The sequence below is a fragment of the Brienomyrus brachyistius genome, chromosome 4, assembly GCF_023856365.1.
Source record: "Brienomyrus brachyistius isolate T26 chromosome 4, BBRACH_0.4, whole genome shotgun sequence".
Taxonomy (NCBI): domain Eukaryota; kingdom Metazoa; phylum Chordata; class Actinopteri; order Osteoglossiformes; family Mormyridae; genus Brienomyrus; species Brienomyrus brachyistius.
Window position 1 is genome coordinate 35,979,619 of NC_064536.1, and position 26,725 is coordinate 36,006,343.

Here is a 26,725-nt window from a genome sequence, read left to right on the forward strand (position 1 = left end):
ACACAAAGACTAAGCTTACATTTCTTAGAGACAAATTATGGATAAAAACATGAAATGTCAAGGCAAGTGGGACTTTATTGTCACACCAAACGTATTCATTACACTGCACAGGCTGTGGAGGCAGTATTCCTGTTCAGTAACAAAATGCGGTGCTACATATACACATAAAGTGTGTGTGGGGGGGGTTATGTACCACAAACAATGATGGAATGTATAGGATTGTTTTTCTCAAAAACAACAACCAACAAGGACTGACCCATAAGAACAATGGTAACAGCTATGGGTTGGCACAGGTGGTCAATGGGGAGCAGGACATTAGTGGGGGGTCAGGAACACAAATGGGCGGCGTGTGCTGCCCCCCAGTGTCTGGAGGAGCTCCGACAAAAATGGCAGAATAGGACTCTGTAAAAAAATAAAAATAAAATAATAAAAAATAATAATAATAATAATAATTAGAGGTCAATCATGTGCGATTCTCATTTTAATAGGGGGCCACTGTACTGCAAACCAAGCAAAGATCTTGTGGTGCATGCAGGCTGTGGAGGCCACATTCCTGTTTAGTAACTAAAGTTTACAAAGAACGAAAGGGCGTAAGGAAAACCACATTATCCTGAAGAATAGAGGCTCCAGCATAAAAAAGGCCTCACATTTTTGTATGGTATAATTTGCAGTCAGTTTCTATTTAAAAAGCCTCCATCGATGCAGGTATTCGCTTGCAGTATAACAGGGTACTCCTTGCAGTGTGGCAGGGTGCCCTTTGCCATGTAGCAGGGTCTCCCTTCCAGAGTATCAGGATCTCCTTTTTCAAGTAGCAGGGTCTCCCTTTGCAGTGTGGCAGAGTCTCCCTTTGCAGTGTGGCAGAGTCTCCCTTGCATTGTGCCCTTTGTCATGTAGCAGGGTGCCCTTTGCAGTGTAGCAGGGTCTCCCTTAGAGTTGCTTCAAGCTTCAACCTGGAGATAAACTACTTAACCTGTTAAACATCCCTGATGTTTATTTGTTTTTCCACCTGCTGATGCTTTAAGTAAGTACATTTTCCCCAAATGCTCTTTAATAAAGCCTTGCCAGATTCAAACCCTTCTACCTGACAAAAATAGCGTCTCACCCACTGTGCCACAAAGGAGCTTGAAGTTGACAAATTTTTCCATAGACAGGTTTTAAGGGGGTGGGACAGTGTCTTTTGTTAAAAAAAAAAAAGGTAATTTTTACCATTTTTGCTTGATTTAAATCTTCTGGCTGTGGGCTGTGCACTGTACACACAGTACACATTATATGCACTGTATCCACTGTACACACTGTGCCACAGCTGCTGAGAAGCACTATACAGGCCAGAGCTGTGATTTCAGTCTCCTGGGGAATAAGCGTGTAGCATACAATCTGACATGAGCAGATATTTGACACTTCACCCCTCCCCACACACACACACACACACACACACACACACACACACACACACACACACACACACACACACACACACACACACACACACACACACACACAGCAGAAAAGGACGAATGGACAGGGGGCGCTCAACACTCCGTGGTCATGAGGCGCGTTTATTGATGCATGTCAGCACACATGGGTACCATCACATACCGCAAATCCAGCAGAAGCACTGTACGCGAACAGCAGGGGGCGCCATATGGCTCCGGGGAGGGGGGATGGTTCCGGGTCCACGCGCAGCTACCCAACACCATCGTCTGACTAGGGAGGCGTCTACTAATCACAGAAGCTACTCAAGGAACCGAAAACAAATGTCTAAAATGATCTTGGGAGGTGCATATTATAAACGTCAGGGCGGCACATACACATACACACCGTCTTACATGTACCGCGAAGCCTGGGAGGGGCGGAGCAGGGCAGGGCAGGTCTGGGCTGCAGCTGTTTCTGGTTCCGTCTGTCCTCATTGGAGAGGCTGGATGGTCTGCGAAGGCCGCGGGGGGTCCTACCCCCCCCTCTCTATATGCCCAGCGGCCGTGACGGGATGCTCATGAGCCAGCATAAGAGAGATGTGCTTTTAAAAACCCCACAGCTGGCGAACAGAGGAAACCAGCATGTAGAATACGTACAATGTACCCAATTATAATAAAACAGGCGCTGCTCTCTATTCCGGTGACATTCTCAGCAGCGATTAGCTACCTGGTTTCTGACAGGGCACCCTGGGGGGGGGGGGGGCCCGCTCTCCTGCCCCCAGCCAGCAGCCCTGCATGCCCCCGCAGTCACACGCCACCGGCCAGCCTGCCCACCTGCCACATTGCAGGCACATCCACGGCAGCGTTTGGCATTTCCAGAAGCTTCCGGGGAATGGAGGAGGGGCACAGAAACGTGTGCAAAATGGGGTCGCACATAGTCACAGTCTTTGGGGGGGTTGGGGGTCCTCAGTCAACAAGATCCCAACAAAGACTAAAAATTTTAACAATTAAAATGTTTCGTGTAGTGTTACAATATCGGGATCCTCAAGTCCGTCTGTGTCCATTTTTTTAAATCCAGACAGGAAAACATGATAAAGTTCACCTACAGCTAGAAACAGACAGCACGTTAGGTAATCCAGTTAAACAAAACACTGATTTTTAACAGACTTACCATGGTAAAAACATCATACATACATGTTAAACAATCAGGAAATAAAAAGGGTGACTAGGGAAGTCCTCAGCTGTGCAAAATGGTGACTTTCCTTCCCATGGAGGGGGGAGTAAGTGTTTAATGGCCACTCATGAGGGTGTGGCTGAGGGCCGGTCTGACCTGTGGGGGGGGGGGGGGGGGGGGGGGGGTGTGTGGCTGAGGCCCAGCCGGGCCCATGGGAGGGGGTGGCCCCTCACCGCTTCCGCCGGCAGGTCCGCTTGTGGTCCGCGTGCCAGTGCTCCTGCTGGCACTTGATGGAGCAGTAGGAGGTGTTCCAGCAGCAGTGGTACATGGCCTCCTCCTCGCAGTTGTAACACTGGTGAGTATAGGACATACATCGTTATCAGCGTGGATCAAAAACTCGAAAACTGGTTAACAGACAGGAAGCAGCGAGTAGTTACTAGAGGCACAATGTCACAGTGGGCCTGCGTTCATAGTGGGGTACCGCAGGGTTCAATTTTAGGACCATTATTGTTCCTAATTACATTACATTAATGAAATTTAACATAGATAAATGTAAGGTAATCCATGCAGGGAGCAGAAATATAAAGTACAGATATTTTATGGGTTCCTCTGAAATAAAGGTAACTGATTATGAGAAAGATCTCGGTGTGTATATTGATGCTTCCATGTCCCACTCTCGCCAGTGTGGGGAAGCAATAAAAAAGGCCAATAGGATGTTAAACTCCACACACCTAGAGGTGTAACCCAAATCAAGGGAGGTGATGCCAAATCAAGGGAAAAGGTGCAACGTAGGGTGACGAGAATGATTCCTGGTCTTAGAGGAATGTCTTATGAGGAGAGGTTAACTGAGCTGAATCTGTTTAGCCTCGAGTAAAGGAGACTAAGGGGGGACATGATCCAGGTATATAGGATTCTAACAGGTTCAGCCAAATGGCTTCTTCAATATAGTTTAAATACTAGAACTCGTGGCCATAGGTGGAAATTAACAGAACATTTTAAAATGAATTTGAGGAAGCACTTCTTTACACAGCGTGTAGTTAGAGTATGGAATAGTCTTCCTGCTAGTGTAGTGCAAGCTAAAACCCTGGGTTCCTTTAAATAAGAGCTAGATAAGATTTTAAGAACTCTATTAGTTAAGTTCTCCCCAAACAAGCCTCTCGGTTGTAAATTTCTCATGTTTTTATGTTACCATGGACATGTGCCTTCAGCCTGGACACAATGTAAGCATTGTGAGATTTTACTGATCTTGGCACCAATGCCAGAAGGTTACAGGTTCAGATCCCATGAAGGAAGCCTGATGGGTATAGGAGCAGAACCTGGCACCCTGCTGGCACCGAGCCAGGTGTGTGTGGCGGTACGTGAAGCCAGAGGGCATCTCACTCACCCACTGCTTCTTCTTGGTCTGCGAGATGAGCTGCTTGTGCTGAGACACCATCTTCTTCACCTCCTCCACCAGCTCCTCCTTGCATTTCTCCTTCACCTGCTTGCAGCGGCGCTCCATCTCAGCCTGGGTGCTGGATGCTGCCTTGGCCACCGCCTGCCGCTTCTCCTCGTCCATCTCGGCACGCAGCTGCAGCGACACGAGCCGCGTACGATCACACTACGGTCACCCCCTGCAGTCACGCCGCGGTCACCCCACGGTCAGAGCGTGGTCAGTACAGACACTCTCACATGCACTCACCTTCTCCAGTGACTCCCGCACTACCCGCTCTGTCTCACACTTGTTCTCCGCCTTCATCATCTCCTTGACTTCGTTGAAGATCTTGGCGTACTTCTCGTGGCAGTGGTTCTGGCAGCCGCTGTTGTCACTATCGGCACTGGTCTGGGTGCCGCGGTGCAGTGTCCTTGGCGACGCCGCACTGGCCTTCCGGGTCTGCGTGGACACCGAGAACTTCTCCGGTTGGTGGGGCGACGTGGGGATCTCCTGGCTGGAGCTGACGGCCTCCATCTCTGGCTCCAGCTGCTGGATGGACAGGGTTGGGGAATGGCAGTGGTATGGAGTTAGAGCACCTGAGGGCTGTAGTGTAAGGAGTCTAACAGCAGGGGGAGTATTTGTTAGAGCACCAGATTCTAGACCAGAAAGCTATAACGTAATGAGTCTAACAGCAGGTACAGCAGAGGAGTTCGGGCATATAGTCACTCACTCACCTCCTCTTTCAAATCTGGGTTTTGGCTGCGACGCTGTTTCTTTGCTTTGGGTTCCTGGTTCACCTTGAGCTGTGGATCAGAACAGGGTAGTCAGGCTGAGTCGCACAGAACCGCGAGGCACCCTGTGTGATTCACGGATCCGTCACTGCGATCGCCATGGCAACAGATTCCTTCTGTGCTTTACGCGACATGCACCTTCATCGCAGAGAGGGAAACAGAAGAGGCTGACACCCTGCTGCAGACGAGACTGCAATACTGTAAAACAGGGGTGGGCAATGTTATCTGCAGTGGGCCACTGTATATGTGGGTTTTCACTGCAACTCCATAATTAGATGTTATATTCATCTGCTACATGATCTGGATTGACTGGGGGAGGCCAGCCTAATTAATGTAGTGAGTGACCCCTCGTAATTAACCCTCTGGAGTCGATGGCATTGTCAGCGATGCCGCGCATCTCACTTGTATATTTCAATTCATAACTGATTGAAATCCTATTGTAGAAACATGAAAAAACACTGACTAAATCCGTAATCTGTCTTCTTTTCAAAGCGTCCATTGTCGGAAGTATTAAAGTTTTTAAAATTAGGTTAAATCGGTGAAAAAGTAAACCATGTCACCTTTCTTTATTTTACCTGTATCGGGGGCATGTAGCACCGCCCTCACATGAAAATCGCTATTCACATTCCGAAATAGCGGCATTTCTGCGTATTCAAATCTCATTCGCATGGTAATTTCATGAACGACACAATGGTGAAACGCGATCCAGATACATCCCCATCAGCGCCATAAAAGGGGGGGGGGTGTGGCCAGTTGTGAATGGCTCATGCATACACAGGAAAGTTGCTGCATATTCAATGAAAGGAGCCAGAAATAGTGACATGAGTTTTTCTTATTAATTTATCCAACTGAATGTTGCAACTACGTTTATGTTACAAACTTAACATAAATCTGACGTATTTACAATTTACAATCTGACGTATTTTATTTACATTAAAATAAAGATGAGTGTAATGCCAAAACAATTACACTCGTATACAAGAAATAATTTATTTGCCATGAATTAAGTTTATGATACTGAATGAAATGTGTGACCATGCGGACCATGAACGTGTGTCCCCTACCCCTAGACCCCAGAGGGTTAACACAGCAACCTATCACAGCCTCTGGGCATCATTTAGCTGCCCAGCAGAGGGCGCCAGCAGCGTCACCCGCAGCAGGCAGGCTAGACGGCATCTCTCTGCTCTGGCTCTCATCAAAAGCTGGACGTTTCCCCATCATTGTTTCTTTAATGAGAAACATGCCAGTGGTGTGATGGGGCCCCTTTGCTGGCGGCAGGGAGACCCCGGGCTCACATACACATGGTGACATCATGCCGGATGTCAAGCACAGAGTCAAGCCGCTTCTTGGTCGATTTCGTTCTCGTTTTAACATCCCATCTGGGGACGCAGACCTGCTCGGTGCTGGTGGACGAGATGCCAGCCTCGGGCTCCTCCTCGGCGCGCTCCTCCTTGTCTCGCTCCCTCTCCCTTTCCCTCTCCCTGTCCCTCTCGCGCTCCCTCCACATGCGGCCCTCCTGCAGGAAGCGCTGGTACAGCTCCAGCTCCTCGCAGGCCTTCCTCCAGCCCGCGCTGCGCTTCACCTGCAGCTTCTGTACGCTCACTGAGATCTCCTGGATGTTGTCTGCGGAGATCCACGCCCTGTAGGGATCATAATCACCATCACCGACATGGGTTCACACGGCCCGGGTTGACTGCGTGATGTGCTCCGCTCAGACTGCCCCTGATCACACACGATCACACATGACGATCACACGCAATCACACATGACGATCACACGCGATCACACATGACGATCACACGCGATCACACATGACGATCACACGCGATCACACATGACGATCACACGCGATCACACATGACCTGCGATCATGCGCTTTCTTCATGCAGATCTGCACCGTACTTTACTTTTCAGGCTTGCAAGACATCGGCACAAGGTCCCCTCATGACCCAAACCAGGAAAAAGCCCCCAGTTCCCCCTAAACATGACCGCCCAGCTGTCAGACACGCATGACAGGGTACATCTGGTGTAGGAGCCTAAATGCATTTCGTATGATTTGAATAATTAACAGTAAATAATATTGATTCACGGTATAAGTTTATTAGTTTGACAGATATTATTTTATAATGTTAAGATTTATTGGATCTAACTTGCAATGTTTAAAAACAGGACTTTTAATGTAGTCCTGATGGACACTATTGGGGTGCTTTTATTATGATAAAGGGGCGGGGAATAGGAGTTGGAGGGAGAGGAGTGAGATTGGAGCGAAATAGTTTTTTGACCTCCTGGTAAGATTGCTCTCGAATTTTGATATAAATGTATTTATTTTATTTGTGGATAAAATTTTATGTTTGTAATATTGTTTAAAGATTCTAAGTAAACAGTTAAGCTTTGCGAAGCAGTTTCTTGGAGTTTTATGGAGTGAATTTGGACGGGAGAATTTTTCGAGCGTCAAGCTAAGCTTCAATAAGTACACGCAAGAACCTACATTTTTAGTCAAAAAACTCGCTCTTCAAGGATTACTGGATTTGGAAAGGATTGGCTGGATATAGAGAACAACCGCAAGGATATATTTTATGTACTTGACGACTAATTTGGAAAGAAAGGAGGCGGGCGTAAATTGCAACGGATTGACTGCGCTGCTACTTGCTAACTCGAACGGTAAAAAAGGCTTTCTTTTGCTTTCTACCGAAATACGAAGTGAAACGCAGTAAAAAGCTAAGCGTTAACATTTCAGATAATTAATGTGAACGTGGAAAGGTTAACACAAAACATACAGAAGCCCGGTTAACATGGAACAGCAAGAAGAAAAACGAACTGTAAAAATTACCGAAAAGGCCATGGAAGAGCGCAAGTCCAGACAAATACAAGCACGTAAGAGCAAGCTAGCCCAACTAACTAGCATGATGAGACAAATTGAAGAATTAATGACCGACGATGCAAACGCTGACGTTGTTAAGAATAAGCTGCGAGTCGAATTCAGTGGTTTGCAGCAACAATTCACAGATTTAAACTACATATTACAACGTTTCATGAGTGAAGAAGAATTCTTGGATAATCAAAAAAATTGGTTTGAGCCGAAACATGCATTAATGAATGATTTCTTTTGGAAATGTGAAAACTGGATGAAAGATGTCATGGAGCGCACTGAGCGTGATGAAGAAAATGAAAGGGTTCGAACTGATAAGTCTGTGTATTCAAAATCATCCGCTAAACGCTCTAAAAGGTCCAGTTCACAATGCACTAGCGTGACATCAGCGTATGCAATGAAAATTAGAGCAGAAATAGAACGTGCATCCTTAAAGGCTAGGGCAGCAGCTGTAATGGAAAAATTGGCCATAGAAGAGGAGGAAGCAGAGCATGAAGCAGAGCAAGAGAGAAAGGAAGCTGGAATAAGGGTTAAAAAGGAAATGCATTTAATTCAGACAGCTATTGCTGAGTCAGATGCAAAATTAAAAGTTTTGCAAAGGTATGAAGATATGCAGGAAAACATTAGTATTTGCGAATCTGATATATTTGAAGGCAAAAAGGAGATGAAAGGTGCCCTTTTGACATCATCAAAGCATGCTGCACCTAAATTGAATCACTCTAAGCTTGATTCAGATGATCATTTTCCAGCAGCAACCAAGAGAGTCTCAGATGATGCAAATAAGGAATGCAGTGGTGAAGTAGTGCTTGACAGTTTGTGTAAGGCCATTTCTCAACAAGCCAGTGTCACAGAGTATTTAGTGAAGAATCATAAGGCAGCATTGCTACCTGATCTCACCATTAAAACGTTCAAAGGCGACCCATTGGAATATAAATCCTTTATTAGATCGATTGAACATGGAATCGAAAGCCGCACTGATGATGATCGTGATCGTCTACAGTTTTTGCTGCAATACACAAGTGGACAGCCGCATGACTTGGTAAAGAGCTGTGTTCATATGCCACCTTCATCAGGCTATGCCAAAGCAAAACAAATGTTAAAGGATTTTTTTGGTGATGATTACAGCCTAGCAGAGGCGTACATAAAGGAGGCCTTGGACTGGCAAACAATCAAGGCAGAAGATGGCGCAGCCCTACAGTCTTTCTCATTATTTCTCACCGGTTGCTCCAACACAATGATAGATATTTGTTACATGGAAGACTTGGATAATACAGCTAATATTAAGGCATTAGCTAACAAGCTCCCGTACAAACTCAAAGAATCCTGGAGAAAATTTGCCTGTGACCTACAAGAAAGAACCAAGAAAAGAGTAAAGTTCAAGGACTTTGTTGATTTTGTTAACAAGCAAGTCAAGTACTTGTTGCATCCTCTCTATGGAAACATAAAGGAAACCAACCTAAACACAAAGGATTCAGTCAGACAAAAATCAAAACCACGACATGAAGAAACACATAAAACAAAAAGGGTATTCACAACATCCATCGCCTCATCAACAGAAAATAAATGTAAGGAAAATGAAGAAGTTACAACATCACAAACAAAGGCTGTTTCAGTGGATGTTAACAGCAGACCTTGCTTTTATTGCAATGGAGAGCAGCACGGCTTCACAACCTGCAAAGGATTCAAAAGTAAGCCACACAAAGAAAAGCTTGAGTTTTTGAAAAGGAAAGGCTTATGCTTTGCATGCTTGAAACATGGCCACATGAGTAGCAGTTGTAGAGACAAGACTAAGTGTCAAGAATGCTCTCGATTGCATCCAACCTTGCTGCACATTACCTTCAAGGATTCAAAGGGAGATGCACCCAAAGAAAGTCAAGATCAGCCATCTGTAACTAATGCCCTTGTTCAAATGGCAGAAATCTGTGGCGTCACCGGGGCCGGTAAAGAAGATTGTTTTCTTTCAATTGTTCCAGTACTGGTCAAGGCACGTAAAGGCACAAAGATGGTAATAACGTATGCGTTTCTGGATCCTGGAAGTTCTGCTACCTTTGCTACAGAGTCACTGATAAATAAACTGAACATGAAAGGACGCCACACAAGCATCTCATTGCGAACAATGGGAAGCGAGTCTGTGGTGAATACACATATTGTAACAGGACTGGAAATCAGTAGCCTAGAAGACAACCAGTTTATTGAACTTTCAGAAGTGTTTTCTCAAAAGGCCATTCCTGTAACTATGGATAATATCCCACGCCAAGAGGATGTCATCAGCTGGCCTTACTTAAAGGATGTGAAGTTACCAACTGTAGAGGCAGATGTTGGATTACTTATAGGAGCCAACGTGCCTAAGGCAATGGAGCCTCTTCAGGTGGTGAGTAGCGTGGATAATGGACCATATGCCGTGAGGACAGTTTTGGGCTGGACGGTAAATGGACCTCTTAGAGGAGGAAATGATGGACTGAAAATAGATAGAATGGCAACAGTCACAACAAACCGAATCTCAGTAGCTAGGTTAGAAGAGCTTTGGCATCAACAGTTCAAGCTGGACTTTCCTGATGCTGGGCAAAATGAAAACATTGAAATGTCCAAGGAAGATCACCAGTTTATTAGCATGGTATCTCTGTCAACACAGCTGAAAGATGGACATTACACTATTTGCCTTCCATTGAGAAGTGAGCTGTTGTGTATGCCAAACAACAGATCAGTCGCGGAGCAACGTGCATTGAACTTGCGAAAGAGGTTTTCTAAAGATGCTGAGTATCATGCAGAATATGTTGCATTTATGGAGGACATTGTCAGGAAAGGCTATGCAGTGAAAATAGCCAATGCTGAATGTGAAATGATTGAAGGAAGAACTTGGTATCTGCCTCATCATGGAGTCAGACATCCTGTCAAGCAAAAGCTGCGTGTTGTCTTTGATTGTGCAGCAAGCTTTGGAGGAACATCGCTAAATCAGCAACTCCTACAAGGACCAGACCTGACAAGTTCGCTGCTGGGGGTTCTTACAAGATTCAGGCAAGAAACCATTGCTGTTATGGCCGATGTGGAGGCTATGTTTTATCAAGTCGGGGTCAAAGATGATGATACAAATCTACTGAGATTTCTATGGTGGCCGCAAGGGAATTATCAGAAGGAGCTTGTTGAATTCAAGATGCTGGTTCACATCTTTGGTGCAACATCATCACCAAGTGTTGCAACCTTTGCTCTACAGAAATGCGCAGCCGATTTTGAAGACGGATTTGGACAAGAAGCCGCCAAAACGGTAAAGAGAAATTTTTATGTGGATGACTGCCTTAAGTCAACAGCTGATGAAGACACAGCAGTCACCCTGTGCACCAACTTGCGGAATATGTTAGCCAAAGGTGGTTTTCGGCTAACCAAATGGTCAAGCAACAGCAGGAAGTTGCTTAATTCAATTCCTGTAGATGAGAAAGCTGAGGGATTTCAAGATCTGGATTTGAATATGGACAATCTACCGGTGGAGAGAGCACTGGGAATCCAGTGGTGTGCTGAGACGGACCAATTCAAGTTCAAGATCAATCTCAAGGATCGACCACACACCAGGAGAGGCCTGCTTTCCTTTGTCAGCTCCATATTTGATCCTTTGGGATTTATAGCTCCAGTAGTTCTGCCTGCCAAGAAAATTCTGCAAGATTTATGTAGACAGAAATACAGCTGGGATGAAAGTCTACCAAATGATGTCATTAAAGATTGGACAAAGTGGGCTTCTGACTTGTCACGGCTAGAGGATTTTGGCATTAACAGATGTATCAAGGCTAAGCAGTTTGGTACACTAATCTTCGCTCAGCTGCATCACTTTGCTGATGCGAGTGAAGATGCCTATGGAACAAGTTACCTTGTGCTACGCTCATCAACTGGCATGACTCAGTCTACTCTGATGATGGCAAAGGCCCGGGTGGCACCGTTGAAATCTCCCAGTATACCTAGGATGGAATTAACTGCAGCCTCAGTTGCAGTCAAAATGGATAAGCTGTTGAAGAAAGAGCTTGAATTAGAGCTTCAAGACTCGATCTACTGGACAGATAGCACAGTTGTCCTAAAATACTTGAATAGTGAAAGCGCCAGATTCAAGACGTTCGTTGCTAATAGAGTGACAACCATCCTGGAGCACTCTCAAGCTTCGCAGTGGAGATATATCAACACCAACCTGAATCCAGCAGATCATGTCTCGAGAGGACAAACTGTTGAAGCATTTTTGAGGAATGACAGCTGGCTCTCTGGACCAAGTTTTCTGCTCTGCACAGAAGACCAGTGGCCTAAGAATCCAGACCCTGGGATGATAAATGTAGATGACCCAGAGGTCAAAAGAGTTGTTCTGTCGCATGTCGTTCAGACACAAAAGCCCAAGGGTGCATTGGACCAGTTGATGATGTACTACTCGTCCTGGACAAAACTGAAACATGCCATAGCATGGTTTTTGAAATTTAAAAATATGCTGAAGGAACTGATGGCAAGGAAAACAGAACTAAGTATCTCAAGCTGGGAAAGAATTGATCAGTTCAAGAAAACCTATAAGGGAACACACCTAACTTGTGAGGATCTGACCAAAGCTGAGAAGGAAATCGTGAAGTATGCCCAAAGGCAAAGATTTGGAGAGGACTTGGACATGCTAAAGGCACGACAAAGGGTAAAGAAAAGTAGTTCATTGCATAAGTTGAATCCAGTACTGCACGACGGAGTTATGAGAGTAGGAGGCAGGTTGAGCAGATCATCATTGCCAACTGATTCCAAACAGCAAGCCATCCTGCCGAAGGATTCATACATCACAAGTCTTGTGCTGAGACATATTCATGATGTTACAGCACATGCAGGAAGAAATCACATGTTGGCTCAGTTACGACAGACATTTTGGATCCCCGGAGCAAATGGGGTCATTAGGAGAATTTTGTCTAAGTGCATCACCTGTAAGAAGCTACATGGGACGGTTGGCAAGCAACTCATGGCAGATTTGCCAAAATGCAGGGTTCTGCCTGACGATCCTCCATTTACAAAAGTTGGCATTGACTATTTTGGCCCGTTTGGTGTAAAAAGGGGAAGAGGACATGTAAAAAGGTACGGAGTTATTTTTACTTGTCTTGCCATACGAGCAGTGCACCTTGAAGTAGCGTCTTCACTGGACACTGATGCATGTCTCAATGCAATTAGAAGATTCCTTGCAAGGAGAGGACAGGTTAAAGAACTGTATTCAGACAATGGAACTAATTTCCGGGCAGCTGACAGTGAAATGAAAAAATTGATGTGGGTGGAATACCAGTGTAATTGAAAAACACTTGCAACAGAAAGGTATCCAGTGGCACTTCAGTCCTCCAACAGGATCTCATCACGGAGGACCCTGGGAGAGGATGATCCGCTCCGTGAGAAAGATTCTGAACGTCACCATAAAGGAACAGCTTGTGGACGAAGAAGGTCTACATACCGTTTTGTGTGAAGCTGAGGCCATCATAAACAGTAGACCCATCACCAAGGCATCTTCGGACGTTAATGACTTAGAAGCATTAACGCCTAATCACCTTTTGTTACTGAAAGTCAAGCCTGAGCTGCCTCCAGGTGTGTTCAGTAAAGATGATCAGTACGCAAATCGAAGATGGAGACAAGTCCAGTACCTCGCTGACATATTCTGGAAGCGCTGGTGTAGGGAGTACCTCACACAGCTACAAGAACGTCAACGATGGTCTACACCTCAGAGAAACTTCTGTGTCGGTGATGTAGTGCTGATTGTGGACGATACGTCACCCAGAAATTCCTGGCCGCTTGGAAGAATAATAGAGACCTTTCCTGATCAGAAAGGCCTTGTTCGTCAGGTGAAGGTCAAGACCAGGACCAATGAACTTTTGCGACCAGTAACAAAGCTGTGTCTGCTGCAAGAGTCTGAGGATAATTGATGGACTGTTAAGAAGAATTGCTTGGTTTTGTGCTTATGTAGTTATGGACTATATGAAAGCTAAAGTTATTCAGCTTTGACTGAGTTAATAAGATGATTAGTATATCATTAGGCTCCTTCAGTTTAAATTTTGAGTAATTGTTTTAATGGTATTGTTAACAATTAGGGGCCGGAAATGTAGGAGCCTAAATGCACTTCGTATGATTTGAATAATTAACAGTAAATAATATTGATTCAAGGTATAAGTTTATTAGTTTGACAGATATTATTTTATAATGTTAAGATTTATTGGATCTAACTTGTAATGTTTAAAAACAGGACTTTTAATGTAGTCCTGATGGACACTATTGGGGTGCTTTTATTATGATAAAGGGGCGGGGAATAGGAGTTGGAGGGAGAGGAGTGAGATTGGAGCGAAATAGTTTTTTGACCTCCTGGTAAGATTGCTCTCGAATTTTGATATAAATGTATTTATTTTATTTGTGGATAAAATTTTATGTTTGTAATATTGGTTAAAGATTCTAAGTAAACAGTTAAGTTTTGCGAAGCAGTTTCTTGGAGTTTTATGGAGTGAATTTGGACGGGAGAATTTTTCGAGCGTCAAGCTAAGCTTCAATAGGTACACGCAAGAACCTACATCTGGATTCAAGGATCCAATGGTTTTATTTGTCACATGCAGAGCAAACAGTCAGGATATAACCTGCAGTGAAATGCAAGGTGATCAACCCTGCTATAATAAAAACGGTGAAAGCAAAAAAGACATTAAAAGTAACTATATAACAAATATGTAATAAATAAGGAGCAGAGAAAAGACCAGAGATGCACAATGTCATTCAAATCCGATGGGCAGATGTTCTGAAGCCGGCCTCTAGGTATGAAGCACCCGCCTTTGGCTGCTTCTACAGCAGCCTACATGAGAAACCAGATGACCGAAGCCCCACCCCCAGCAGATAAAACCCCGCCCCTTAGCACCACCCACTCACCCTCCATTGGTCTGCATCTCACCTCTGGTGCTGGTGTCCAAAGAAACGCACGTCCACCTGACTGTCCTCACGCTGCAGGATCTTGGCGGGCCAAAACCCGAAACCCTTCATGCGAGCCCAGACCAGCTCATGCCTGGGATTCTGAACCGAGTAAAGAAAAACAGTTAGGATGCAGCAGACCCACAGGGAGCACTGTATGGGGATGGGGGCTGAGGGGGGAGCGGGGCTGCTGGGAAGTGAGACTGAGAGGAGGCGGGGCTAACAGGGGGCAGAGCCAACCTACACAAGGGTAACAGAACCAGTTGTGTGGCCTGGCGTTGGACAGATAGAAGCAGGTCCTGCAGAGATGCAGCTCATTCAGCTATAAGGACAAAGGAGGAGATCAGTTAGGCATGAAGAACTAATCAGCCACATCACACAGCGCCCTCTTTAGGCAGAACACATACCTCGTGACAAGTGTCGGTGTACAGCATCCTGGCGATTTCAGCCTGTTCACTGTGCACTGTGGTGGACAGCAAAATGGACATGGTGTGTAACAGTTAGGGGTGGGCGATATGACATAAAATTATTGCGGTATTTTTCACTTTTTAGACGGTGACGGTATTAAATCACGATATTAGTTTTGGGAGGAGTAGCATGTGAATAATATTTTGATAATATATTAAGTACATGTACAATATGTATCATTTTCAACTGGGAGACATGGGAGAGTATCAACAGCATTTATTTAGCAAAAAGTCACATGGTCTTCATATTAAAGGGGCAGTTCACCCCAAAACTGAAAAAGACACAGTAAGTCTTAGAGGGGCTTTAGTGTTATGTATACATATAGGCTGTTCTGCTGGGAGTTGCCTCGTTTGGGAGATATCAGCCGTAGAAATGTCGGTCTTCTCTGAAATATAATGGGAGAGACTGGCATTCTTTCTATGGTGGTTCAAGAAAAATAGGAAAATACATTTGAAAAATTCAACAGCAATCTCTCTTACCAGAAATCATGACCTGGTTATTGAACATAATCCACAGTAATAATCTAGGAATTATTTCTTTCTACCAAACTCCACACACCAATCGTATCACTGCACAGAAGAAAGGAGTATGATCACCCAGCGATATCTAATGTGCAATAATACGTCATTTGAGCTAAAATATGTGAATTATTATGAAAATATGTTTAATAATATAATGCCGGTTGACGAAACATCACTAGCAACCTGAAAACACATTAATAATCTAACAAGACATGTTGCTTATATTATCAGATTTAATGTAAATTGTTTTTTATATAAAAATTTTTCAAAAAAAACATTTGTGAACGTATTTTATACAAGTCATAAATAAAACATGTAGCTATGGTATAAATAAAGATTAATAATCTAATAAGACATGTTGGTTGTAGTATCAAGCTATATGAAAATGATTTCTTAATAATAATAAATAAAAAACTTTTAAAAAAACATTTGTAATCATATTTTATTTATGTTAACTCTTACTGCAGGAAATGTACAGGGTAGCTTAAAACGCACAGGGTAACTTACAGGGTAACTTACAGGGTACTGCATCATCGGCCTAACAGCTGAGCGATACGTCATTGGGCGAGGAATTCCGATGGCAGAAGACTTTTGGCATGACAAACCCCCTACAGGAGTTATTTTTGTGGGATTTTCCAGTTCATTTTGTCAATATTCAAAATCTCTTGAGGGCTGGATCCAGTTCCGACCTGTGGGCCATATGTTTGACACCCCTGACCTAGATGGATAGACAGCACTGAAGCCCCCTTAAAACATACCTTTTTCAGTTTTTGGGGTGAGCTGCTCCCTTAACTAACATTTTAGTTAATGCGGAAGATTCATTTTCTTCCTTCACCCTGTCAGGTATGTATATTCAAATTATTAGAGTTGGAGGTTTTTTTTTGGTTTTTTTTTTTACTTCTCTTTGTCAGTGTCAAATAAAAAGGAACAACTCTCTGGATATATCCAGCATCAGAGTGTGTTTCATAGAAAATTCACACAATGCAGATAATCCTGTTACATAGACTATATAAGGATAAGTATTCAGACTGAAGCATTGAAGAGAACAAAATGCTTTAGTTTTTATAATCAGGTTGTCGACTTATCACAGTGTTAGCGGTATAGTATAAATGCATATTGTGGCGCACAATCACACTGGTAATGACTAAGGCTGGTGTACAGCCCAGCTCTAGTAACACACAAAAATGCATTAGCTGCTTAAGCTATACTACAATGTCACCAGCAGGGGGCCCCACCTCCATGTAGGATGGCCGTGTTGTGCACCACCAGCTGAACGTCAGCCTTGAACTCCTCAAAGCTCCTGTACTTCCCCTCAGCGACGTACTGCAAGGATGAGAGACCCAGTCAGATCAGCTGCAAGGCTCCTGGAGAGTGCCACCAGGGGGCGCCTCACAGTGATACATTAAAACATACTGATGTTCACTGGGTCTGTACTGCATGGCTTTTAATTATGTGTTAGACATCCAAACCATTTTTTGGCAAAAGCAGCAAAAGGCTGCCCGTTATGGAGATCAAGGAACATGGAATCTTCAGGGGAACCTCAATGCATCAACCTGTCCAGCAACAGCTTTGTTCAACGACCGTCTTCTCTACGGAAGCTGAGAACGGCCATGCATGTAATCATTTTAATTTTAGTTAGTTTTCTCCTGATAAGTAAATTTAGCTCGTTATCTTGAGATAACAGAGCTCATTTTGTCATGATACCGAGTTAAATATTTAGTTCCCTGCTCTTTTTTGACTTTGTCAGCATGGAGATGGACCGCTACGGAAATGACTAATTTAGCTTAATTGCCGTAGTAAACACTAAGCACTTGTATACAATTTCATTTTACAGTACTAAAGGTGAAAAGACAATGATAGTAAACATTTTTTTGCTGTGTCCTTCTACATCATTGGCTAAACGATAGCTTTAGTTAGTGTTTTATTTAACTCACATGTGAGAGTATTGTATTTTGATCATTACTGTGTAAACACAGTGATGTTCCTGGAATCATTGGGTGTTTCGGGTCTTTCAACATCATACACCCTCATCCAGGTGACCCAACTGGGGCTGATCAGACCCCAGCTTGTGTCCAGATGGCTATCTAGCTACCACGACTCCATGGTTCTCCTCTCTGGAGCCACAGCCATCTAGAGGCCCTCTCTGCTGCATCAGTGGTACTGTAGATGGCTCTCCTCTTACGCTGTCCAAAGATGCCTAGACTGCTTAAGGCACTGGCCAAGGAACGGGCCGCGAAACCTCTGCAGCCAACCTCCACTGGGAGGCAGCTCACCCTCCATCCAGTCTGCTGACAGCCGCTGACCAGTCCTGCATACTTGGTGAGCTTCCTCTCAAAGGCTTTTTCCAAGCGGACTTCCCAGGGGACTGTCAGCTCCAGCAGCACGGCTTGCTTGGTAGCCTCAGACACAAGGACAATGTCTGGACGATGGGTAGTGACAGCGATATGGCTGGGGAACTTCAGCTGCCGCTCAAGGTCCACCAACAGCTGCCAGTCTCTAGCAGAGGTCCGGATGCCTGCTGGTGCTCTTTTGACTGGGGCTGCCGGCTCCCCAGCCCTGACAAAGGCAACGGTTTTCAAGGAGAGACGAAACTGCTTTGCCGACTCAAATCCTGTGCTGATGGTTTCAGCGATGGTCTTGGTCATGCCTCCACCGGTATCGTCCTTCTCCAAGTGCTGTAATACAGCAGCTGAGGATGTGCTCTAGCGTGCCTCTCCTGGAACACAATGGGCAAGCTAGTGATGTCCCATGTGTGTTGGGTCGATGGGCTTGGACATCATCCATCGCCTGGATGAGGAATTTAATGCGGTGAGGCTCGGCTTTCCAGATCTCAGTCCAGGTCACTTTCCTCTCAACTGCATTTTCCCATCTTGTCGAAGCCCCCTGCTGTCTCATTCCCACTGCCTTGAAGGATCTTGTCTCCTCCATAGCTGCTCTCACCTCAGATTAGATCTAATTCATACTGACTTTTAATGCCTTGCTCTTCTTCTTAATAGGAATTAAGTTGTTGTATCCATCTATTCAAGCAGTTCAATTCTTCTATTTTTGTCAGTTTTATAAAATAGGCCATCCTCGAATATCGTTAGACACAAAGAAAGTCTTCGTTTCTTAGAAAAAGATAACTGTACAGCTGCAGACTATTCCGATCGCAGATTAAATTCAACATTTCCCCCTCTATGATTATTTTTTTATCGTTCTGAACTGTGTATAGGTTACCATATATTGTGCTGGCATTGAAAGAAATACTCTACAAAAGAATCTCGTCTCAATTTCTCAATTACGGATGAATTTGTATTAATCGCAAATAATGCATAGGTCACTCCACTAAGTTCCCTTGAAGGTTTTCCACGCCCCTTGAGGCACCATGGGAAAGCCCCTCAAGGTTTTCCACGCCCCTTGAGGCACCATGGGAACACCCCTCTAGGTTTTCCACGCCCCTTGAGGCAGCATGGGAACACCCCTCTAGGTTTTCCACGCCCCTTGAGGCACCGTAGGAACACCTCTCTAGGTTTTGCACGCCCCTTGAGGCACTGGGGGAACGCCCCTCTAGGTTTTGCACGCCCCTTGAGGCACCGTGGGAACACCTCTCTAGGTTTTCCACGCCCCTTGAGGCACCGTGGGAACGCCCCTCTAGGTTTTGCACGCCCCTTGAGGCACCGTGGGAACACCTCTCTAGGTTTTCCACGCCCCTTGAGGCACCGTGGGAACACCCCTCTAGGTTTTCCACACCCCTTGGGGCACCGTGGGAACATCCCTCTAGGTTTTCCACACCCCTTGGGGCACCATGGGAACACCCCTCTGGGTTTTCCACACCCCTTGGGGCACCGTGGGAACACCCCTCTGGGTTTTCCACACCCCTTGGGGCACCGTGGGAACACCCCTCTGGGTTTTCCACACCCCTTGGGGCACCGTGGGAACACCCCTCTGGGTTTTCCACACCCCTTGAGGCACTGTGGGAACGCCCCTCAAGGTTTTGTTTGTGACAAGCACCATTTGGAAGGAGCAGGGTGTGGCAGCACAGCCCTGGGTTCGACGGCCACGTACCTCCTGTATTTTGCAGACCTCCAGTGGAGTGTGGATCAGCCTCCGGTACATGGGGTGTGTGGTGTCCTTGCCCTTCTTGCTCAGGTCCAAAGCCTGTGGAGCAAATGACCCCTGGGGTCAAAGGTGCCCCTGTTTCACTTCCTGAGAGGACATGTGGTGTGGAAGGCCCCAAATTTGTATGTGTGGGGGCTCTATAACTACAATAACCATAATAATAACACTACAGAGGGAGTGCTATCAAATTTAGTTTAAATACTAAATTATACTTGTGGATATATGGTAAATGTCTCAAAGCTACTTCTTGATATTCAAATGAAATAGGAACTCACTGTACATTCTGTACATTCTACTTCTATGGCATTTTTCATTACTCAGATCCCAAAGTGCTTCATGGTAAAAGCAGATTCATTGGAATTCCTGCCATGATTATTCAAAGTGCATTACCCACAGGGTTAGCCATGTTACCCACGGGATCAGCCTTAGCATTAACCATAATGTTACTCATGGAGTTACCTTCAATACTAGTCATAACGTTACCCCCAGGGTTAGTCACAGAGTTAACCGTAGCATCACCTGCAAGGTTAGCCTTAGCATTAGCCATAGTGTTACCCATGGGGTTAGCCCCGGGGTTAGCCATAGTGTCACCCATGGAGTTACCTTCAATGCTAACTGTAGCATTACCCCCAAGGCTAGTCACAGAGTTAACCGCAGCGTTATCTGCAGGGTTAGCTAAAGTGCTACCCACGGGGTCAGCTGTAGTTTTACCCACTTGGGTTAGCCGCAGGGTTAGCCACATGCTAAGGATGTCTGCGTACCCGCTCCTTCATCCGCTGCACGATGAACCGCAGGTACCTGCTCAATTCCTGTTTGCTCACGTTCTTCTTTTTGCTCCCCTGTAGGAAGGACAGAGTTAACGTTTAGTGTGGCTGACAGCCAAAAACACCCCCCACCCCCAAGACAATTAAGTCAAAGAAGGTTTTTGAACACTGGCTCTTGCAGAAGATAAAGCACAGCTTCTAGATCATTACGTGCCAGCAGCGGAGACGTTTATTACAGGAAGTGACAGGCCAGCCTGTTACCAGGCAGACCCATGTAGCAGTCATTATAATGACAGACAGCTGAGTATTAATGCTCTCTGTGTATTGGCTTTGGGACTACCTACACGTCTCAAAAAGCAGGGATGCGATTGGCTAAGAAATCTCCAGGGCAAAGAAGCACAAATCCATTTTAGGTGAAAATCACATTCAGATGGAAAGGACACAGGCAGCAGGGAAAGAAAAGGTACATCCAGGACAAACCGATCTATAGAGGGCATGGCGTGGAGAAAGAAAACGCATTAGTTGGTAAAAGGAAAAACACACAGATCTCGAAATAGAGCCTGTTTTTCACCCTGGGACACACAAACACTCAGCTAATAGCTAATATCATTTGCTTGCTCATGGTTTCTGCCCATGCAGCAAAGTGAACGTGAACAACATCCCAGGAGGAAAAGGGAACCCTTTCAGACTTCTGAGATTTTGCTGGATGCAGACAGAAAACATCTGCAGTTAGCTGCAGACAGACGGACAGAGGAGTCCCACCTTGCACGCCGCGCACTGCCAGTGCGGCGCCCCGTCCCGGGGCCGGCTGTCCTCGGCCAGGCAGCGCAGGTGGAAGACGCGGTAGCAGCTCTCGCACTCCAGCACGTCCCCCGGCAGGTGGCACTCAAAGCAGTAGGCGTCATGGCTCTCTGGCTCCCAGTCCTGCAGGACAACAGGGGCGGAGACTCTCATTCGATGAGCCCCAATGCCCCACAGCCGGGACTGCACATGCTGAGCCACCCCCCCCCCTTTAATCTTCAGTGTGTTTAGCCCGGCATCACCCCTCCTTTCTGCTTCTCCAACAGCATTGGTCTGAGAAATCATGTGACCTTAACAAGCCACACTCTACCCTCTGGTGACAGAATCTATACCCCAAGAAAAAACAAGGACAGGCGTCCAAAAAAAATCCTCACCGCTCTGCTGCCATTTCAAACCCACTCGGCCGGCTCCTACCACATCCCGCCAGATCCTACGTCTTTGGTATCTTGTTCCACATCCCTGCTGACTCGTACCCCATCCCTGCTGACTCATACCCTGTTCACACCTCATACCCCGTCCCCACATGTAACGCATTCTGCTGGCTCGTACCACGTCCTTGGCGGCTCGTACCGTGTCCTCAGCAGGCAGCCAGTAGCCTTCCTGCTCGATGCCAGCCTTGGAGCCCTTGCAGCCCACGGTGAGGGTCTCCACCACCAGGCCGTCCTTCACTGCCAGACCCAGCTGCCGTGCCGTTTCCTTGGGGTGCACCCCGAACACGCGACTGAGGTACCTGTGGGGGTGCACAGTGTGTAGGTGCGCCTCTAGTGGTGTGTGTAGGTAATGCTCTTTTAAAGGATGCTGATACATCATCCATGCGTGGGCTGGGTGTGTTTCAGGGACCCTACTGGGAAATGGGCCATCATCGCAGATATCAGTCCACAAGGTGTTACCAGGCCCTGCCCTCCAGGGCACTCTGCGTCTCTGTCTGCAGGGACCCCAGAAGTTGGGCTTACTTGGATATCCGATCCATGTTGGCGATCTGTTTCTGGTTGCGGATGACCTCGATGGCGGCCCAGATGTGCTGGACCACCCTGGGGTCGGCCTGCCTCTTCTTCACCACGCGGGACATGGCGTCTCTGCTCACTTATCCTGCGGGGACATCAGAGGCACCGTGACCAAGCTGACATGGGATCAGCGTCTCAGGAGCGTACCTCCCCCACGTTATTGTCTCTCAGCGCGGTCCCTTTATGCATCAGGCCACAGCTTAGCAGAGGCAGAATGCACCCTAAGAATTGTGGGTGATGTAGGCAAACCAGGCTGATCTGCCCCGCGGTGCTGAATCATGCTGTTAGCAGATGCTAACGGCGGCCAGCCGGCCTGTGCTGCATTGATCCATGCGGCTGAAGCAGCAGTAGGTCCTGCCCACCAGCTGGGGATCCAGAGGAGGAGCAGGGAGGGAGCGCAAAGTGAAAGTGAGGGAGCCAGGAATATTGGAGGAGGAGGAATGGTGTGTTTGACAGACTGAGCAGACAGCAAAGGCTGCCTTAACCCCCCCAGGGCACTCCGGTTCATTTTCCCATTATAAATAGCTCCAGCTCCCAGGCAATACAAGTGAACAGGGTTCACTCCCAGACTGTAGGACCGTGGTTGTGAATCATTAAATTAACAAAACGGAGAAATGTTACACTGCAGAATCAGACAGTGTCTATTTTGTCAAAAGTCTGTAAAGATGCGTTTCTGCGTTTGTGTGTTCCAGCTCCCAGGCCCCCCCACACAAAGATAAATGGCCCCTGTGGCTCTTGCAGATAAAGCAAGGCCGCCCCTCTGCCCCCCCACCGAGAACGCCACTACAGCTCTGTCCTTAGCAGGGCTCCGGTCCCCCCGCAGATGACACTGGCAGGAAGTCCTTGCTGTGCCTGTAGGGCTCATCTGGACTCAGGTGCCAATGGACAGAACTGCAGTGGTAACATAGAAGGTGCCTCCAGGTCAGAAAATGTAACACGCAGGTCAACCAGGAGGTTAACAGCTCAGGTGGACTGAGAGTCAGGAGCAGGACAGTCACTGTATGACAGCACTTTGGCCCGGTTCTGATTGGAGGATCCTAAGTGATCAGGTGTGATCTGCTACCTAAGATAGATCCTTCAGATCTCTTTGAACAATGTTCCTCTGCCGTAGCTGGTAATTCCTCAGAAAAGCAGGAACTACATTAGTGATAGAAGGACCACAGAGCAACCCAAAGCCCAATTGACCCCATCGTTCTGGGGGATTTCACTGATGTGTGTGATGCTACAGCATCACTACACACCCCACACCAGCATCGTGCATTTCGGCGCATACCATCACATAGACACGGCTCCAACACATAACGGCGCTTTATACACACACACACACACACACACACACACACACACACACACACACACACACACACACACACACACACACACACGCACTCCACTGATGCTGAACAGATGCCCCCAGTCTGGCAGACCCCCCCACCAACCGCCTCAACGGCTGAAATTTGCCCCTACTTCCTGTCACATGACCAGTGCCAAAGTAAACATGAGCAATGGTGCTCTGATGATGAAAGAGGAGCCGATAGTGGTTCCTCCCCTCAGAAGGTGGACTGTTACAGAATGTGGGTCAAGCTTATGTACCTGAAAAAAGGTGAATCACGGGACTCTGCCTGGCATGAGGTTAGAGAGCCTGGCATGAGGTTAGAGAGTGGGTACCTGCCAGATTAACTGTGGCTTCATAAAGACACGGGGAAAACCATGAACAGGACCCGCAGCGTGCAGATTACCTGCTCATAATACTCATCATAAAGCCTTACTGTGGTTTTTATGACAGGTCTGCAATGCAGAGCAGCTCGAATATGAATTTGCACATAATGCAGTGAACGTTCTGACACTGGCACCAGCAAACACAGCGCCACCTTACCGTTTCAGCATGTGTGTACAACAGCCGCGATACAGATTCGCTACACACCCCACACCAGCATCGTGCGGTGTCTCTGCTGTGTTTATCTCCCGCACGCCACAGCCAGCTCCGGCTCCGCCCCACATGCAGCAGGGTGTCCGTTTTATTTTACAGCCTGCTGCCCGGTGCTGTATTAACTTGCACCCGACCTGTCCACTGTCACTGCGGGCGGACACAATTAAGCACGACCCCGTCGTACATTTTCACTCTTCGGTTTTCCCGCTGATCCTCCCCTTTTTGTTTATAACGCGGCATTTCACTGCTACCTTATAATTCAGTGCATTTGTGTGTTATAAATGTGAATTTGATTTACATCCTCACATAGTGTTACAGGTCCAGGTGACAGAAAACATCATGGCGCACGCCTATTATTAATTGTAATATGAATGGGCTTCAAGATGATAATATTGTTATTATATTAACTATATATAGCATTAGCGAAAGGCAACTGTATATGTTCAACACTTATTCAGCGTTCATATTTATTGCATTGCGCATTTCTGCAGGTTACATTTTCATTTTAGCCCCATTTCGGCCCCATCCAGTTCCTCTCAGCCTCATCGGAGCCCCGGATTAAGTGCTAGGGAATGCCCGCCGGTCCCCTTCGGCTCCCGGGCCACCTCGCCGTCTGTTTCCCCTGCCAGACGTACAACCCGAGCCGAGTCTGACTGCACATCTGCACCGTGTTTAGGGGGAATCCCCGCCGCAGCGCCCGTACACACAGCAGGCCGATTACACGTCTCGGTATGTGGGTCTGTACCGGGGTATTTCCACGGCGAGCGGATTCAGAGATCCCTACCGCAATCGCAGGTAAATAAGAGTGCAATCAGCAGCCTGCAGACGCCATGTTAATAATTCCCCATCGCTGTTTAATTTCACACGCATGACAATCGGATGGGACTCACCTTGGCGGTTTTCTCGGTCCCTGCGATCCCGATGCACTTGTTAAATTCGTTACATTTGCCACATTTCCGGGACGCGGCGCTTCGGAGGCGCTCGGGGCGACACGCACACGCCACCGGAGCGGATCCGGGATCCGGGAGCAGCACGACTCTAGCGGCAGGACGCGGATCTGCCCGCTGCCCGCCTGCACCTCATCAACATCTGCCGAGATGCGCTGCCTACCTGCCCGAGAAGCTCTGTCTTTAATTTCACTGCCATCAAAATAAATTAATAATTAAACAAATAGCGAGTGCCCCACCCAGCCCCAAAATGTTGTTAATCACCGCGAGCGCACTGCAATAATATGTAGCTGCAGAAACACCATTACATGCTGAATTTAGATGTATTTGAATATGGTACAGCAATTCACTGTAGACCCCGAGAACAATGCAGAGGCATTATGGGGCACTGTGGTCATTTATACATATTTTACAAAGTTTGCTGTTTTCTGTTTAATGCGTGTTATTTTATACTGCATAGTCTTCATATTGCCCCCAATTAAAAGTCTTGAGAAAACGCGTGTCATGTCTATTCACGTTCTTTTTACATAGTGCACTTCCCAGGCTGGTAGCCCACATAGGTGGACGTGTGACGCACAACTGCGCAAATCAATCAATCAATCAATGAAATTAATCAAGATATTTAAAGCACTGAAATGACGCGATACATCCGGCCATTGGGGCTTCCTTTGTGCACTGAGGTGGCGTACAAATAAACACGCAGCTAAACTTTTTAACGTTTCTAATCCTCACTGGATTTTGCAGCATCTTAAATACATTAGGCCACTTAAAAAAAAAAATTTGGTTCTCGTCCTTTTTTTTGGAGGGGGTGGGTCGGGCGGGAGGGATTTTTTTTAATTATTTTTTTATTTTTTATAAATTTTGATTGACTGTTTCGACTTTCAAATATGTAAGAAAATACATATTTGAAAATGCATACCGAAGAGAGCAGACCTACTTAGTACGCCTCCTCAGTTCTTCGTTTGTTGCGTTTCAAATATATTAAATGTAAGAAAATACAAGAATGTAAATTCCTTGATCCATGTGTATCTCATAAATGCCTTCCCAACTATGGATTTGGATACTTTATGCTGATGTTTCATTCGTGAATATAAAAATGATACTATTTGAAACCAATATTCTGTTTGTCATTCCCATTCTAAATGAACAACCAAGATTTTTAAATATATCTAGAAAGAAAGTGTATTAAAACATGTTAAAACACGAGGAATTAAAAAAATACAGGAACCTGAATGGTTGAACAAGGAAATGCAACTCTACAAACAAGTACTTAAGAACATGTACCACATCACTTCCCCAGATTTAAATCTTTGCACCAGCCCATCTCAGGTAGAGACAAATTTAGGTTCATGAAACCATTCCAAGACTAGGATTACACAATGTGCATCAATCGTCGATGTGGAATGCGGAAACGCGGGAAATTCAAATTTCGTCATTCTTGGGCATTTTCCATGCGATTTTTGCGAAATAAAAAATAAAGAAAAAATCGGGTCAGAGGCATTTCGGCGGGTCGGGCGGGGACGAGAACCAAGTTTTTTTAAGTGGCCTTATCAGTTGTACAAGTTGTACGCCATATACATTCTTTAGTATTAATACAGGAATTTGTGC

The 26,725-nt window shown here is 46.1% G+C and overlaps 1 protein-coding gene across 7 annotated transcripts; it reads right to left on the minus strand.

Moving 5' to 3' along the window:
* Positions 1–67: 67 nt before the first annotated feature.
* Positions 68–25,542, minus strand: LOC125739672 (zinc finger MYND domain-containing protein 11-like). 7 transcript variants are annotated; one of them, XR_007397233.1, is made up of 17 exons: positions 25,061–25,542; positions 22,190–22,325; positions 21,786–21,966; positions 21,198–21,359; positions 20,433–20,510; positions 19,618–19,728; positions 16,809–16,896; positions 14,992–15,047; positions 14,829–14,906; positions 14,568–14,686; positions 6,185–6,431; positions 4,735–4,803; positions 4,268–4,549; positions 3,971–4,156; positions 2,820–2,938; positions 1,597–2,520; positions 68–950 (listed from the first exon to the last, which is right to left on the minus strand). XR_007397233.1 is itself a non-coding variant. In XM_049010013.1 (16 exons), exons 2-16 carry the CDS (start codon positions 22,303–22,305, stop codon positions 2,511–2,513), a joined length of 1,902 nt encoding a protein of 633 aa, XP_048865970.1. In that variant the 5' UTR covers positions 22,306–22,325; positions 25,061–25,542; the 3' UTR covers positions 1,541–2,510. The 7 variants fall into 7 exon arrangements, 6 of the variants coding, with proteins under 6 accessions (XP_048865970.1, XP_048865971.1, XP_048865973.1 ...); XM_049010013.1 differs by lacking the exon at positions 68–950 and having other exon boundaries at positions 1,541–2,520; XM_049010014.1 differs by lacking the exon at positions 68–950 and having other exon boundaries at positions 1,541–2,520; positions 4,268–4,546; positions 25,061–25,541.
* Positions 25,543–26,725: the final 1,183 nt, after the last annotated feature.